At 53.0% G+C, this 16,497-nt stretch overlaps 5 protein-coding genes across 5 annotated transcripts; 4 read left to right on the plus strand and 1 right to left on the minus strand.

The window, feature by feature from the left end:
* Positions 1–246: 246 nt before the first annotated feature.
* On the minus strand, positions 247–684 carry QC764_0003890 (uncharacterized protein; the record flags this gene model as incomplete). The annotated part of the gene is made up of 2 exons (XM_062939750.1): positions 247–406; positions 635–684. 2 exons carry the CDS (start codon positions 682–684, stop codon positions 247–249), a joined length of 210 nt encoding a protein of 69 aa, XP_062804406.1.
* Positions 685–2,469: 1,785 nt separating this feature from the next.
* Positions 2,470–2,900, plus strand: QC764_0003900 (uncharacterized protein; the record flags this gene model as incomplete). The annotated part of the gene is made up of 2 exons (XM_062939752.1): positions 2,470–2,809; positions 2,876–2,900. The coding sequence occupies exons 1-2, from the start codon at positions 2,613–2,615 to the stop codon at positions 2,898–2,900; spliced, it is 222 nt and encodes a 73-aa protein (XP_062804407.1). The 5' UTR covers positions 2,470–2,612.
* Positions 2,901–4,897: 1,997 nt separating this feature from the next.
* Positions 4,898–7,304, plus strand: QC764_0003910 (uncharacterized protein; the record flags this gene model as incomplete). The annotated part of the gene is made up of 4 exons (XM_062939753.1): positions 4,898–4,932; positions 5,188–5,633; positions 5,699–6,300; positions 6,363–7,304. The coding sequence occupies 4 exons, from the start codon at positions 4,898–4,900 to the stop codon at positions 7,302–7,304; spliced, it is 2,025 nt and encodes a 674-aa protein (XP_062804408.1).
* Positions 7,305–7,380: 76 nt separating this feature from the next.
* Positions 7,381–8,088, plus strand: QC764_0003920 (uncharacterized protein; the record flags this gene model as incomplete). The annotated part of the gene is made up of 2 exons (XM_062939754.1): positions 7,381–7,561; positions 7,624–8,088. The coding sequence occupies 2 exons, from the start codon at positions 7,381–7,383 to the stop codon at positions 7,752–7,754; spliced, it is 312 nt and encodes a 103-aa protein (XP_062804409.1). The 3' UTR covers positions 7,755–8,088.
* A 695-nt stretch (positions 8,089–8,783) lies between these two features.
* QC764_103140 (uncharacterized protein) lies at positions 8,784–12,674 on the plus strand. Its single transcript, XM_062941544.1, is given in 6 exon segments — positions 8,784–11,178; positions 11,241–11,471; positions 11,530–11,597; positions 11,648–11,817; positions 11,890–12,371; positions 12,381–12,674. Coding segments are annotated over 5 exon segments (1,134 nt in total). The 5' UTR covers positions 8,784–10,952; the 3' UTR covers positions 12,329–12,371; positions 12,381–12,674.
* The last annotated feature ends 3,823 nt before the right edge of the window (positions 12,675–16,497 follow it).

A 16,497-nucleotide genomic window follows, 5' to 3' on the forward strand; every position in this document is an offset into this window, starting at 1 on the left:
GGCGTGGGATGAGCGCCGAAGGACCCCCTCGGCCGCACGATCTTGCTTTGGGCCGCGAGAGCCCATGTCGGTCGAGTATTTGATTCAACGCCAATAAATGGGTTCGGTAGATCGATGGCTAACTAACAGCTCGGGGTGTTGGTTGTAGTAGACACACCGAGATGGGAAGTCTTCGCAGCCTGCTGAAGCCAAAAATGCATCACGCTCGAAGAGGAACTGGTCGAATTGGGGGACCCATCATTCCGCTCAGCCGCTGCAAGTATGCCTGATGGCTGTGGTTGTGTCATTGAACCGTCGGCGTTTTGTGGGGTTTGATGGGGAGTTCTGCATGCTGCGGCTTGATTCATATCGACGGGCACCATCCACATCGCGCGTTTCCACCTTCCAGATCAACTCGAGGCACTGGCTGATATCGATTGCATTGGGTAGCTCGTGTCTGGATGATGGATCGAAGGGTGTATGCTAGTAAGGGTGTAGCTAGTCGACCAACTTTTGCTGAAATCATAGTTCCTTTCAACCAACCGCGGGCGCGAACGCAAGTAGGATTGGTTTTGAAAAGCTTCTAGACGAGAGGTGAAAGTTGAGTTAGGGTATAGAACAGTGGTTAAACATTGCAAGAACCTTGTAAACGCACCATGAGGTTGTTGTCAGGAGCTTCGGGCGCAGGATAGTGGACAAGCGCATGACGGAGTTTGGGTGGACCATCCAGGGGCAACCCATGCCATTCCGAAAGAGAGGGGGTTGCTCAAGAAGCCATGGTACAGCAAACCCGAACCAGCGGGGTAGCACGCGTTTCCCACCTGACCACCGAGAGATGTGAACTCAAAGCTCTTTTATGTTCTTGAGCTGGTCGAAAGCATCTCGAAGAGAAAAGTCATCCTTTCACTTACCATCTTCAAGATGGGTCCGGCGCCATTCTGGAGCTGGTTAGGTGGGCCATCGAGTTTGCGACCCTCAGACTCTCCGGGCAATCCGCTCTGTGTCGTTGATGAGCACCATCATGGTCTGCCTGACGTCCATGAAGTTGAGATCTTGAAATCGAGTCTTGCCTGGTTGTTTGCGCTGCTAAGGAGGCCTGTGCGCGCTAGGTAATCACAGTATGGGACTGTGTATGAGGGTGAAAAGATCACCCAGTAGATTTCTCCCCCTAGGGGTTGATAGGCGGGCTGAAACGTCCCGAGAGGACGGTACAAACGCTCTGCCCAGAGCGATGAACAACATCCCTTCACAGTGGCAAAGCCAAAAGAACCCTACTGCTTCGTAGTTGTAGCTTGCCCTGCCCCGAGGAGAAGCCCACGGGTAATGTGCCTGTGATCTCTCCTGAGCTAGAGAGACCCATCAAGGCTTCCATTTCATAGTCTCGGTAGTAGGTAGTAACTGGTCTCTAGGTCGCACAACTGCATACGATATTCGCGAACCCCGTCATGTAGTGCAGTAGTCTCTCGATGTTGAAATAAAGATCCATGGTTGTAGGTGGCTGCCGAGTTGAAACTCAGAATATTCCCTCCGGAATCCTGAAGTTTGGAAAGTTCTCAAGGGCACCGGGACAGGCACCTAGATGCATCCGATACATTGAATACTGGCGCCATGATGTCTCGCAAGATGCCACGGCGGGGAGACCTAGGAGTGTTGTACTCGGTCTCAATGTTGTGGAACCAAGCATTGTAGCTGAATCAGAGGAAGCTAGTTCCTGTGTTTTTGACCAAGCCCCATTTCCAGTGCTTGATGCTCATCAGGGCCGTGATGAAGATTGCTAAAATCCGACACGCCTCGGGCTGCGTTCAGTTCGTCCTATAACGAAGGCCTGTAAATGTCAGTCGGGGAAACTAAAATTGGCTCGGATTTTAACGGCCATTTAGCGATATGAGATTGGGCGCTGGGTGGTGTGATGTGTGGTGTCGAACTTGCGTTTACTTATCCTCCGCGTCAAGGAAATGTGTAGTTTGTCACACGCACTACTATCTGGGCTGGATGGCTGGAGCCAAGACCTGGTGGATCCCGGGTCGAGCCCCGGATATTTAGGTGGAGCTTTTGCGAGGGCAAGGGTTCTCCAGGTTGTGGGGTTTGGGCGGACACCTCGCACCAGAAAAATTGTGGGAAAGTTTGACGTCGGACGACCCACGACCAAGTACCTACATATCGAATGAATCAAATTACTGTAGGATCATACTGTAGTCAAAAGTGAAGCTTAGACACAATGCATCGCAGGTATCTCTGCAAGCCACAAACTGCCTAAGGGTGTTTGTCAGACCGTGCTCCTTCTCGATTCGCTTCTATGCATAGAAAGATCGGGTATGACTACCCCGCGGTTTTGTGTTCACCATCATGTCTTAATTCTTCCGTGACACCCTCCATTTGCGTGGCCCAGTCTGACTGGCAGCGGCTTGCGTAGATCTGCTGTACCCTTCTGACGTCTCCCTGATTTGACGATGGCTATGATTGATGGTGGCAGTCGGTCCTACCTGATCTCAGCGAGTGGGTTTGCCGTTTGGGAATCTTATAGCAATTTCTTTTGACATCAGACATACCCACTGTGAGGTTTGACGTGGACGCTTGAGGCTCTGACATTCCTTTGCCAAGTTCCCGAGTCAAGGAAGAGCCCTGGATGCCCTATGGGTGGGTCAAACGGTGTTCCTTTCAAGGTGTGGGGTTGTGGGAGCGTGGTGGGTCGAAAGCAGGAACCAAAATTGGCGTCAATCAACGTTTCATGCTGCAATGGATGGGCAGCACTTTTACGCTATAGGGGATCCATTACGACGTGCCTGAAGCCTTTCAATCCCACCTACTCTCACATACGACAGTCGTTCTTGTAAGTTGAAGCCGACCGTCAGTTGAATTGTTGGCATACTGACCGATTGGAATTGCATCGCGGCAGCCACGTGAAGGGCACCAAGCAGTAGAATCCAGTTCACTTTGATTCGTCCAACATTCAGGCCCTGGTCCATGCCACTGACATTGTCAAAATGGAACCGAGCTGGACAATGCATTTGTCATGTCGAGTCAAAGCCAATGAACTCGAAGAGGTCACAGTCCGGAACCGTGGTTCTGTTACCAAACGGAAAGGGCGGGGTCACAGCTCAACCAACATAACCACCGGCACCGTGTTTTTCTTCTAGCATACCCCATGATCCCCAACTCCCGCACTTATCATATCAAGTCAGGGCCGCATCTTCAGGTCATCAAAGACTGTGTGAAGCATGGAAGTCTGCTAAACTAGTGTACATCGATCGGATTGGTAGAGCTGATTGGTCAAGATTAGTTTCCGCCATTTTGAAAAGCTTTCCGTATCAGCTCCGTTTCTGTGAATGGCACCCCATTCACGACACCATCAGAAATAGGATGGGCAATTTACAAGCCGAAGCATGTCGAGCGGGTATTAATCCGGATGGGAGCGGGCGGCCAGCAACGAGACCGGTGAGGTATGCACCTCGACGACTGGATGTACAACCAACAACCGGGCAGTCAGTTGTCTGTCAGTTATCACATCAAGCTTATCCCCTGTCCTCCCGTCGCATCCAATGCCGCTCTTTTTCCCACCCTCAATGGCCTGACCAGATGACCGCTTTTGCACCGCGCATTGAGGTTCCATCGACATCCATGCACGCACTTTGCAACTTGCGTTATCTCGAGACTCACGGACCCGGCTTTGCTGCCCCATGTCCGCCCAATTTTTGGGTGGTGCTCATTAGCCAAGCACTGGTCAGCTTGCGCCTTCCCGGCGACCGGTGAATCACTTTTCTTCGCCCATCTCCTCCAAAGCTCACACCGATTCCCTTCCTTTGCAAGTAAACGAGACAATAGCATTCAACCCCCGACAATTCCAGTCCCCACCGCGCAACAAGGCACCTTCAACCCCGTCCGGCCCGTAGGACAACACGCGTGTATTACCGCGAACCATTGGGTGGCACAGGACAACTCCCGCCGCTGAGCCTTGACCGGTGCCCTCACCGACCTGCCCATCAGCATCACGCCCCTCACGCCCAACCTCGACTCCACTCCCGGCCAGGAGCCTCTGACCTGCCCCGTCAACAGGGCCCATATCGCCCGCGCTGCTGGCGCAATTGCGTGCCGTCACCAGATTTGTGGACCTGAGAGGAGCTGTACCATAGTCTCGGCTACCACACCCTGGCCAGCTCCTCTCTCTACGACATCCTTTCTCTGACAGCACGGCGCCGTCTGAAAGCAACGACGACGGCCAAAAGACGGCACTAGCGGGCGAGGGAACACACGCAAGATATCCCCTCCAAGGCTGTTTTTGCGCAGATCTGGGGGTGGTGGTAACCGAGCAGTAGATTGTGTTCCCCCTTTCTGCTTGCTTGCCTGCCGACCGAGGATCTTGGCTTGGATTCACGCCCCTCTCCTCCTCGCGAGCCCCCTTGTCACCCCTCCTCGCCTCGTGTCGTTCCGACTCTTCCTGACCTAGTTCCGTCCGCAGCCGGCTGCACCGACTGCTGCTCAGTTGTGTCTTGCTGCAGCTCCCCATCGGTCGTACGGGGCTGTCGTCCCCGTGGCGATGGCGCTTTTGTGAGACGCCTACGTTTCTGCGTCTTGCAACCCCCCTCACCACCAGTTCGAGGGGCCACCTGCCTGACCTTGGGGCCGGAGCAGGTTCCCCCTTGGTTGCCTTTGTGCGCCGCCGGGTGCTGCTGCTTGCTCGCATTCCCAGAGTTTGTGCTTCCCTGCTTGCCAGGGTCGTATCCACACCGGTGTACATACCGACCAAGTACACCCTAGGTCTCTATTGACCTCGGATTGCCCAGTGGAATACCTCTTGATTGTCCTTCACCATGGTAAGAAGACTGTCTCTCGTTGTTGAGCTCGCTGCCGGCAGGCTGCATGGTGGCAGTCACCGACTTCTGCCTCTGAACTTGGTCTTCCCTGCACATGTCCCCGAGCCATGTCGCCGCCTGCTTTCACCTTGACCTCACATAGGTACTCTACACGCCAAACACATCTCCACATATACGCTCCCCTTTCACTCGAACCAACTCACCTTGATCCCCTACACCCCTCCCTCACGTCACTCACATATTTCCTCCCCCTCAGCCTCTCCGAATTCCTACTATGACCGGGGCTTGCTCACCGGCCCTTACCTTGTGAACCACCACCTCCTTGTGCTGCCCCCCTTTTTTGCTTTCGTTGTACAGCCAGTTGATGATTTTTTTTTGTCTAGAACAACGCCGTCAGAAAACGGAGGGCTCATCCCTTCGAGGATCCCCCTTCAGAGCCAGTGCTCCAGGATTGGACTTATTCCTCAGCGGAGCCACCTGCTCTATTCCACCTCAACACCAAGCTTGATCAGTACACGCCGCAAGACTTCTCCAACATATACGTTGAGCTTCCGCTGGAGGACGTGTGGTGTCATCCCCCGCTACGCGAGAGCGCCGCTTCCTATCTCAATGTGTCTGTGAACCAGGTCGAGAACTGGTTCGACTCGAGCAACTGGCACAACCCGCACAAGAGACAGCGTCTCAGCACACCAAATCTCCTGATGGCGCCCAATTCTGGAGATCTTATCGGCCAGGGTGACCACGAGAAGTCACCTCTCTCGGGCGACGGCTGGCCTGGATGGACCAGCCAGAGGCTGGCGCAATGTTTTTCGAGCCTTTGCTCCCCATGTGACCCCGCACCAAGTAAGTTTCCACACAATCACGCCTGGCCCTCCGTCTCCTTGGTGTGGTGCTGATGCTGCCTCCAGGCTATCGGCCGCTTCCTCAGACACCAGTCTATGAATATGGCCCAGCCATGGCGCCCGTCCCTGGGCCCAGTATGGCTCCCGTTTCACCGCAGGAGCGCACCCTGACGATTTCGCCCTCAAATCAAGCAAGTGTTCTCGCTCGTGATGATTCGGCAGCCATGGCTCGATATTACCCGCCTCTGCAGCCGACACGCGTAGTAGGCATGCCGCCATCCACAACAAGGGAGGAGATGGTCTATCCGGTTGCGCCGTCGGGGCTTGGAGATGGTCTTCATCACGGACCTAATTACACAGCTCCAGGATCGCACTGCCTTATGGGCTCCACCATCAAGTCCGAAGCTCTTTCTGTCATGTACGGTGGGGGGGTTGTCACCACACAATATGGCGCTTCAATTGGAGAACTAGCTGGTCTTCAGGACCTCTACGGCCTGGGTCTCAAGGATGACACTGATAGGCCAGATGGCCCAAACTTTGACACGTATCCTGCGCATAGAAACGTCCCGGCAAGACGAGGTGCATTCAAGGATCAAGAGCTGAGAGCCAAGACCGCGCAGACCAGGAAGATGGGCAGCTGTATTCGATGCAAGATGCAGCGCATCCGTGTGAGTCTTCTCCCTTGATCTACAGATCAGCTCAGTGTAAAACACGTGCTAATCCTCACCAGTGCAATCTGGACCCTGAAAACGAGAATGGTCCGTGCATCGCCTGCAGAAAGGTCAACGTCAGCACCAGAATTTACCGGCTCAACTGCTTGCGGTTGAAGATTGTCGACTGCAAACTCTACAAGCCGGGCCAGGTTCCTGGTCATGAGTGGACCAGCCGCTGGAAGGACAGCGTGCTCGATGATATCGAGGTCTGGGCTCCTGGAGAGCAGAGGACGATTCGTGTGACGGAAGGATACACAAGTATGTTTGTGGAGCTGCGCGTCAGGGAGTTTGTCCCTCAGCCAGGAGACAAGTTGGAGAGAACCTGGGTGGACAAGAACGGCGTGAAGCAGAGGCGAGAAATCCCGCCGTTCGCCATTGTCGATCTCGAGGATGCGAAAAACTCTTACAGCCGCTACATCAAGCGCGGTCTGGAGAACTGCTGCATGCGCCTGCTGGGTGCTCGGGACAAACTGCTTCACAGAACATACTTTTTCGCCATCAGCAGAGCCAGGGATGACCGAGACCATTCCTTGACGGAATCAGAACGGGGTCTCTTGGGACTCACTCTTGACCTTTGGATGACGGCACGGCTCACCACGAAGACGCTCGAGATTATCGGGAATGAGAGGCTTGGCATGCCCCTGGACTTGATCAACGATCCGACCAATGACATGCACCGGAAGACACCTGTTCCACCTGTGCTCGGGGCTCAGATCGATTCGTTCTTGATACACCAAATTCAGTCACACCTCCGCCGAAAGACGCTTGAAGAGCTTCAAAAGATGACGCAGGAGAAGAAGCAAAAGACATGGCTGACTACCTACCTTGTGACTTTTATTTTACTGCACAACATCGGTCTTGTTACGAAGCATGATGCAAATTATGCCAGGAAGCACGGGATGAAGGTTGGTGACCCCGCTGTCTGCAAGTCATGGGTTCCTGGAACTGACAAGATGTGATCACAGAGACATTGGGCGAGAGAAGACAGCGTCAAGGAGTATGAAATGGGTTAGTCCATGCTCATGACCAGTTGTGATGGGCAACACTGACGGCGCGTTAGGAGCCAACACCCTGCTTGCCTACTTCCACTACTGCAATAAGGGCATCTACCCTTTCTCTGCTGAGTGCAGGGATGCCGACCTTCGAAGTCTGGCAGAACTTGATGACGATTCCATTGAGCTCGTTCACTACACCAGAAAGTACGTCGCGGAGCATAGTAAGTACTTCCACAGACTTCCATCTGTCTCGTGGAACCAGCAGCTGACCCCCGGTGTGTAGAAGCGCAATGGGAAAGCATGTGGAAGAACGAAGGCGATTGGAAGGATCAGGGCCTCAAGAAGTACGAGCATGAGTACTATTATGTGAGCCAATTGTTCGAACCGAACTGGCAGCCACGCAACATGCCCTAAGGGACCTAATGCAGGTGCAGAGAAAGAGGATGTGAGAAGGGGGTCTTTGGGAGTTGACTTTGGAATTTTTGTTGGAAACAGATGGACGAGCTAGGCCTCTGATGCTCATGATACATTGCCGGCGGGGAGTTTGACGGCCTCCTTTGGGCTTCGCGCGTTTCCTTCAGCTTGTGTCACTTTGTACGACTACTCCTCTTGTCCTTATAGTCACCCCCCACCAACAGCACTGGCGATGGGGGAGGACACAGTATCAAGTGTTTTGCCTGTTCATTCGACCACAGCGTCTCTGCCCATTTGACACGGAGTGTATGCATAGTGACCGGATTGATCCGCCAAACAGCCGCTTTTTGTCAGATCATGGCAAGATGTAATGTTGGTGTGCCTCCGTCACCCCACCCTTGCAAGCCAGCGTCGTAGCGGCTGTGGTTGACTTGCTGGCTGGGCTTCATCGAGTCCCCCCCCCCGCATCGAGCTAGTTCCAGAAAAGAATACCTCATTTGATGATTTGAACCAGGGCTGAAGTGTGATCGCCAAGCCTTCGAGGTTTCTGTCCACTGCTCTCAGTATCTCTTGCCTACGCAACGACACGGCACCACGATCCATATTCCCAACAAACAAAATCTGTAAATGGATCGTGTAGAACCGCTGCTCTGCGCCTTTCCGAGGTTTCTGATGCGGCTCGTCCGAGTTTTCTTTTTTGTTTTCTTGTGTGACGAAACAGCAGCGGCAGTGAGCCGTCCCGCTGTCCCGGCCCTTCCCATCATCCTCTTCTTTCGACCCGAGCTTCGCGACCTTGACCGGCCGGCAACCTACACATCGAGGGTGCCAAACATGGACAAAAAAGGCATCTACGGCACCTGCTCTGCGTGCTTGGCTCTGTAGATGTTTACCAATGCAGAGTAGCCTGGCTACTGGCCTTGCGCCTCTGCTGCAGTTGGAGCTTGCATATGCAATGCGGTATCCCGCAGCTCATTCCACAAGCGCCTTGAGACTTTCGATTTCCTGGTTTCAACGAAGGAACTTTTTAGTCTCCCATCGTGGATAGGCGCCAATGCTGTGGCAGCATGCAAGATCGCCCGGCCGTGATACTCAACTGCGAGTTCCATGGTAAGCCATGTCTCCCCAAACCCCCTTGTTCCGTTCCCATATCACAATGGCCCATTTGACACGCTTTTAGATGGCTATTTTGTTTTCCATCCATTTCCCTTTTCCCATGTTGCACTGTTGCACTGTTTAAAACCTGATCTGCTCTTGGCTGGGCTGCTGGAAGATTTTTTTCTTCTTTTTATTGCCGCCCTAGCAGACAATGGAAGAGGCCTTCCTGCCCAGCTTCACATCTCGACATCGCGCCACTTCACTCATGTCGTGCCCGGAAACACACAGACCGGTTATCGTATCTGTCGGCAGCCCCCATCCAGAGAACGGCACCGATCGACGCATTGGCGGAGCTCTCCCTCTCACCGGTCGACTCAGCCAGAGGGTCTGCCGCCAACAGTGGTGCCTTCCGTTCTCGTCTCATGGGGCTATCGTACCTACCAAGGAGAGTCGTCCGAGTTCTTTTCCCGCTCCTTCCCGCCATACCTACCTACGTACCTACCTAGTGTCCTGAAGCCAGACCCCGCCGTCACGATCCGCTGGTGTGACAACAACTAGTGGAGTCTCTGGTGCGCCGTCGAGAACCTGGAAGGACCGCATCCGATGGATGGATGTTCTTGCCTCTGTCTCCACGGTATGCTCCATGTTCGCTCATCGCCCTCGCGCAGGGCATCGGCCGGCTGGGTTGGCCTTGCTCGCTGCACTATCTCATGTGGGAGATCAAGGAGATCCCGCCCCGTTGGCCACTAGTTCGTGTCAAGGTACCTATCACTCTGCAGTCTTTGGTTTCCACGTCCGGGTCCTGCCCGACCAGCTTCGTCAGGGACCGTCGTGTAAGGCAAGAGTCTCGATCTTTCATGGCTACACCACACCACAGGGCACCTTGATGAGGAGCTTGTCAGAGGCAAGTGCCCAAAGCAGCGAATCGTGGTACATCGGGCGGAACTGCAATCGAAGCTGCTTTCACCTCTCCAAGGGCGTTCGTTTCAATTACATGCTCAGACTTTTCTTCATGAATCCATTCCTGCTTGGTCGTCCTCTCCTCTCAGCAGCGACTTCCGCTTAGGCTAGCTTGGGCTGGCCCGAGACAGGTCTAGTCGTAATTGGGATTTCCCGCTTTTGGTTCCATACAGTTGTCACTGCCAACCCCACACACTTCATAGCTACCAGACTACTAGGAGTTAGGAAAAAACGTACTTGACTGACCGAGTCATGTCGATCGACCCAAACGGTCAGGACACCTGCATTCAAAATCTTGAAGCCTCCAACCGCATTTTTGCGCGGACAGGGTCAAGAACTTGGAGCAAGTACTCGCATAGCACCTCTCCCGCACCCCTGGCTCCCATCTTTCTACATCCCACTCCGTCGCGAGTCATCCACCTTGGTTAGGCCAGGGCAACCTCAAGTGGTGCTCTCTTGGACAGCTAAAGACGGCCGTTTTTCCATTGGTGACCTGAAACTCGCATGGCTGCTATCAGCACTTCGGAGGAAGTTCAGCATCTTTCTGTCTGTCCATGCCCAAGTTCGAGTATCGCTACTCCTTGTGCCTGCCGGGCATACTAAGCGAGTTAAGATATCTCTACTTCATGCCGTGCCTCGCAGGCCCTGGCCTGAGCAGCCCTGTCTGGGTAGCATGTACCTTCCTGCCGGCTTCCACTGGCTACCCGTGTGGCTGCTTCTCAACATCATCGCCTGTTCCTTTCGTTCTTGTGTAAGCACCACAACCTGTCCTCCGGCTAGGTCAATGACGGGACGGCTACGGTCCTCGCCGTGTTGTTATTTCCCACCAGCTCACCGGTTTCCTGGGTTCGGACAGCGGCAGCAAATGGAATTGGGCAAGCACAAAGAGGTCAAGTTGACAAAACTATATCAGTCCGACTTTTCTTCCCCCAAACCTGACTTCTCCCTCGTTCTTTCCCTCCTCACTCGTCTTCATTTCATTTCTCTGTCCTGTGTCTTCGCATCCACAGCATACACGTCCGGGCACCATTGGCTCTCTCTTCGAAAACCGTTAAAGTCTATTCTCGGTCATCTGTTAGACCGGTACCAACCTGCTCCCACCTGTTTACGTCACATCGAACCAGCTCTCAACATTTTCCCACCATGTCTGCTCTTGTATCCGGACCCATCTCCCGGGCGGCTGTTGCCCCAATCACCGACGTCAATGTCAACCTTGTTGCTGCCCCAGCACTGCCGTCCGGCTTTCCGTCTCACCTCGACAGCGAGCTGGCCTGGACTCCCGCCTCCCTGGCGGTGGCCGCTGACTTTATTCTTCGTCTGAACGAGGATGACATCACGGAGGTGAATGCGGCTGTTGCTCACTTCAAGAGTGCGTTCCTACTTGGAGTTATTCCTGCAGGATCCTGTCGTGTCACTGACGCATCGTTGTAGCCCTTGACCAGGATGGAGATCTCGTTGAGCCTACCAACTTCCCTCTCCCTACCCTTGGGCCGAAGCTTGAGAAGCTCAGCCGCGAGGTTCACAACGGGAAGGGGTTCTCTGTCATCCGCGGCCTCAAGCCTGCATCCTATCCTGTTGAGGATCTCAGCCTGGTTTACCTTGGCCTTTCATCGTACATTGCCGAACAGCGCGGTCGCCAGGACAAGCGTGGCAACATGCTGGGTACGCATGTCTTTGGGCCTCGCAACCTTGACCTTTTGACTGACACATTCTGGCGCAGTCCACATCGTCGCTGACAACAGCACCAAGTTGGCCGCCGAGCACCACAGACACTCGAACAAGTCGATTGTAGGCCACCCATATTTCGCGCGCTTTGGGGCTTCACTGACCTGTGGCAGACTTTCCACCATGAGGAGGCTGGAGATGTCATCAGCTGGTTGACTCGCAGCACTGCTGCTGCCGGCGGAAAGTGTATTATTTCCTCGGCCTACACCGTTTACAACGTTCTTGCGGCCACTCGCCCGGATATCATCCGTACCTTGGCTCGCTCTGATTGGCCATTTGCGCTGTAAGTTATTGCTTCTGACTGGCTTGCCGTTTGTGGAGCTTTGCGGCTGACCACCACCCTGTCTGCCTGCAGTCCTCGCTTCCAGTGCCGTCCTGTCATTTTCTACCAGGATAACAGGTTGATTATGAACTTTGGCCGTGCTGCTCTCCTCGGCAATGAGGCTCATCCCCGGTCCAAGAACCTCCCATCCCTGACCAGCAGTCAAATGGAGGCTTTGGATGCGATTGAGTCCATTGCTCGGGCTACGGAGATGGAGATTCAAACTCAGGCCGGCGACATTCATTTCATCAACAACCTGGCCATCCTCCACCGTCGTGAGGGCTTTGCTGACGGTCCCACGGAGAAGCGCCACCTCGTCCGCATGCGTCTTCGCAGCTCCCGAGAGGGCTGGACCATTCCCACCGCTTTGGAGCATGAGTGGGAGCGTGCCTTCAAGGAGCAGGGCACCAAGAACTGGCACCTGGACCCCATGCCCGATTTCTACTTTCCTCTTCGTTCTCAACCTAACTAGATTGGGGATAGCATCGCACTTTTCTTGGGCATCTTGTGTGTGTGTGGGGGGGGTGGGGGTGTGTGTACATCTTTCATTGCTAATTCTATCTCGGGACGACAGTGTGCATGGAAAGGATCTAAAACTGGCGAGATGGCGTCTGTGTTGTTACTATGCTATGGGTGGGAAAAACGGAAAAGGAAAAGGAAAAAGGGGGTATGGTTCAAATGAAGGGGGGTAGTTGGGAAAAAAAGGAGAAGGCGCAAATCGTGTGTTTTCTTTTGGTGTTTTAGTACTATTCACAGGCTGGTTTTGCTGGACAAGCGCCTACTGGCGGCCCTCAATCAAATCCATTACCAGCAAGACCACGTTCTTTCTCTTGATCGTTTTTCCCTTTTTTTTTTTTCTTTCTTCTTTCTTCTCTTTTTTTCTTTTTTTCTTTTTTTCTGTTTTTTGGCGCGAGGCGTCGACGTAGTCTCTCGGCGGCGGCAAGTGGCTGATCATTGCCGAATGGACACTTTGCCGCATCTCAGTTACTGCCAGACTCCATTACCATTTCCATTACTACAAGGTACTATCGAGATCAGACTGCAGCCATCAGGCTGGTAGTGTTTGCTTAGGCTGTGGCTGGGGGAGTTTTCAACCCCGCAGGCCACATCACCACATGAAGTGGGGCTCGCTATCTATCGATCTGTCTTTTATCAGATATCATTTTGCGACTTTTGTTCTTCAGCTCTCGTCCCTGCACTGGCGACCCAGAATGGCTAGTCGAGATATTGGTATGAGACTGTTGATTCAGCCATGACATCACGTATAAGTCGAGCATGTGGCAGGGAAGGGGAAGGGGAAGGGGTCCACACGCCAGGTGCGGGGCTTGGAAAGAAGGAGGATTTTCGATGGCATATCATGTCCCAGATCGAGGGGTTCAGGGTTGTATCGGGGCAAGCTGGAGGTGCTTCCCCGTTTTGGTCTTGTCGTTTGTGGTTTGTGGTTTGTCGTGCATTGTGACCACTGACCACAGGGTTGCATGTCACTTTGTTGCCTTTTTCTGACCTTATTAGGAGAGTATTTCCGATTGTTTACCGAGGGGAACCTTGATGGATGGATGGATGGAATCAAAAGGCTCTCTACTACTGTATGTACGGAGTAGATACACGCTAACATCTTTTCCCACCCGAGGTAAGAAATACACACGTCCGCCTTGTGTCAGTGTACTTAGTCGACAAAGAGAAATGATAGCTGGATATCTATCACATATCAGCCGATCTTCCCCCACCCTTCGGGGCCGCCCCTCCGACGATATGTGAGCTGGCGAGTTGGCGGCCTTTACACACACACACGCATTCCTCTCGGTGGGTTGTATATATCCGAATCTTGCGGCCCGTGCACACGCAGGCGCGGCTGGGGGGGCGTTGTTCAGGTGGTCAGTGACATCCCAGCCAGCCCAGTTCCATTATGCATGGGACGGTGGGGTGTGTGTGCTCCCGGTAGATCAGAGACGGCGACGATCACTGTCCCGAGCTGATGGGTCGGTCAGCAGGGTCATCCCTGGTTCTGCTGCTGCTGGAATGAGGACGAAAAGCTGCCGGTTAGGGGTAAGCGAGCACGAGGCATTTAATTACCCCTCGTTACACACTTCAGTTTTTCTTTTGTGCCACTTTTGATTGATGGGACTTAGTACCCGGGTTCTTTGGGAACCGGGTGAGCATTTCGTGTTGTTGCGGTTATTTTATGAGGTTGGCGACAGTTGATGGTTATTGAAGGGGGCAGGTTTGTTGCGTCACACCGCCTGAATGTTTTTCTTTCTTGGACATGGCTAATTCTTGTAGTCTGTGGAGAGAAAATACTTGACATGTGGGGAGGGGGTTATTGACCAGCAAGAGAGAGAGAGAGAGAGAGAGAGAGGCCGGATGTTGCCTTTTTTTCCCCCGTCTTATACTCATCAGTAAAAGCAGTGGTTAATTAAATAGCCTTGAAAACACGCTCTCCCATGTCCCCGTCCCCTAACCTGGGAATCTTTGATGGGCCTAACCGATGTCATAGGAATCATGAGGGCGTGAGAGTCGTAGGACGAGAAATGCGAAATAAAGTTTGTTACTTTCGGCTGTCTTGTCTTGGGACCCCGAGAGAGAGCGCATTCTTTTTTTTTTTTTTTTTTTTTTTTTTTTTTTTTTTTGCGTTCGATCTCCCATGTGGTTCGACACACACACCCATTTTCCAAATACGAGATAGCGACAGCTAGCCGGATTCCAAACCTGCAGCTACCCCTCCCGCTCTAGAGTGGCCTGTTGCTTTTGGTGAAAATACAAACTAGGCCCGCGGATGAGGTGATGTTAACCCCCCCTGTTGACAGATGATTGGCTGCCACTGAAAACCCTCGGTGGTGGTGGTGGTGGTTGGGAGAACGAGTTTCTTGAGAACGGGTAGCGTACCGTGGAGTACCAGGCATTTCTTTTTCTTTATTCTCCCCTCACAATGCCATATTTTGGCTTGCCAACTAAGCCGTAGCGAATCATGGTGCTTGTTCGGTGTTTTTCCCATCAACCATCAACCGCAGATTATGTACCTTGTTGGACTTTTTTTTTCTTGGGAGTTTTGGATACTTCCGGCGGCTATGATAGGAAAAGGGGAAAAGGGGAATTACTGCGGAGGATTTAGGTTTACTTTCTTTTTTTCTAAAAAGACAACAACAATGGCAGGCAGAAAGCGAAAAACGAGAGATATCAACTACACGGATGGATCATTTTGGGGGTGGAAGGTGTTCGAGAGGTTACTGAAGTTTCACACTGTGGTTGGTTGTACTTTTATTCGTATCATCTCCCGGACCCGGAGGACGGACATAACGCGACACCGCAGCACGGCACCAAACCCTACGAGAGCAACAGCACCGGGGTCTTACTGGGACCCTTACGCGTGGGCGCTGCCGTTGTCGTCGTCGTTGGTGTCCTTGTCGGAGGTAAGCACCCGATTATCATCACACCGCGTAAGGGCCGGTGAATAGCTTTGGGATGGTGTAAGTCGAGGTCGACATCCGATGAGGAGTAGAAGGGGGAGCGGTTTTCACACTGGGTACATGTACCGGCGGATACTGTGACAAGCATCGCGAATTCTTTCTGTGATACAGTTTGTCACATCACCATGCCTAACTGTGCTGGTGGTCTCAGTCAATGTGCATAAACACCTCACGTTATTGGATGGCGAGAGTGGGGATCCGGGAATATTTCCGGAGGTACAGATTTAGAAAGATGGATCATCACCCACCAACCGGGTAGATCACTTGGGGGAAGAAAAGGTGTGGTGCCACGACAGCAAGCCGGACGCCACGATACAAGGCCACACTTTTGACGGCTGGAAACGGGAGGGGGGATCTCGAGGGGATCAAAATTCTTCAGTGATGGGTGGTGGTTGGTGACACAAATTGTTTGCGAGCAAACAACGCCACGAGGACGCCACACTTTGTTGGCTTGAACGGACGAGTTTGTGAGCGGAAGCTGGACGGACACATACCCGGACAGCCACTTGATTATTGAACGATGCCGAAAGAGAAGCCGGTGAGGGGTGATCGGTGCCGATAACCTGGTTAATGTAGCGCGTGCCGAAGAGCGAGCTTAACGCCGTTGAGGTTCGGAAATTATAACATGTGTAGACCGGCCAGATACACACTGTTTCCACTGCGATCGTACGTTCAGCAAGCCACGTTTGGATCGGTGAGGAGGCAAACGCGGAGACAAAGATGCAGGAAGGTGCACATCGGGGTTGTTTGCCTTTTTAAGGAGCGTAAAAAGTCGGATCGAGGACTTGGTGTTGGCTTGATGTTAGTGTGAAGCAATTGCAGATAAGGCTGAGGTGGGTGGAACTAACCATGGGGACGACAAGGGGGCTGTAGTGTGAGTATGTCGTCATCTAGTGACTTGTTAGATCCGCCAACATAGGGGGCTTGGCAGAAGGGGAAGGAGGGAAGGAGGGAAGGAGGGAAGGAGGGAAGGAGGTATTGGTGTTTCCTTGTGACTGGGATACCTAGGATAGAGAAGGTAGAGAGAAAAGGGGTAAATAGGGGTAACGTGGAGCATCACAGAGGTGCAACCAAGAGCACACCCACTTTACTTATCAACATCAGATGCTCTGGAGAAAAAGTTGAATAGCAGTCTGCCAACTCGGTTGGTGTTCGATAACATTATCATCAACTCGCC

The sequence above is a fragment of the Podospora pseudoanserina genome, chromosome 1, assembly GCF_035222485.1.
Source record: "Podospora pseudoanserina strain CBS 124.78 chromosome 1, whole genome shotgun sequence".
Lineage (NCBI taxonomy): Eukaryota > Fungi > Ascomycota > Sordariomycetes > Sordariales > Podosporaceae > Podospora > Podospora pseudoanserina.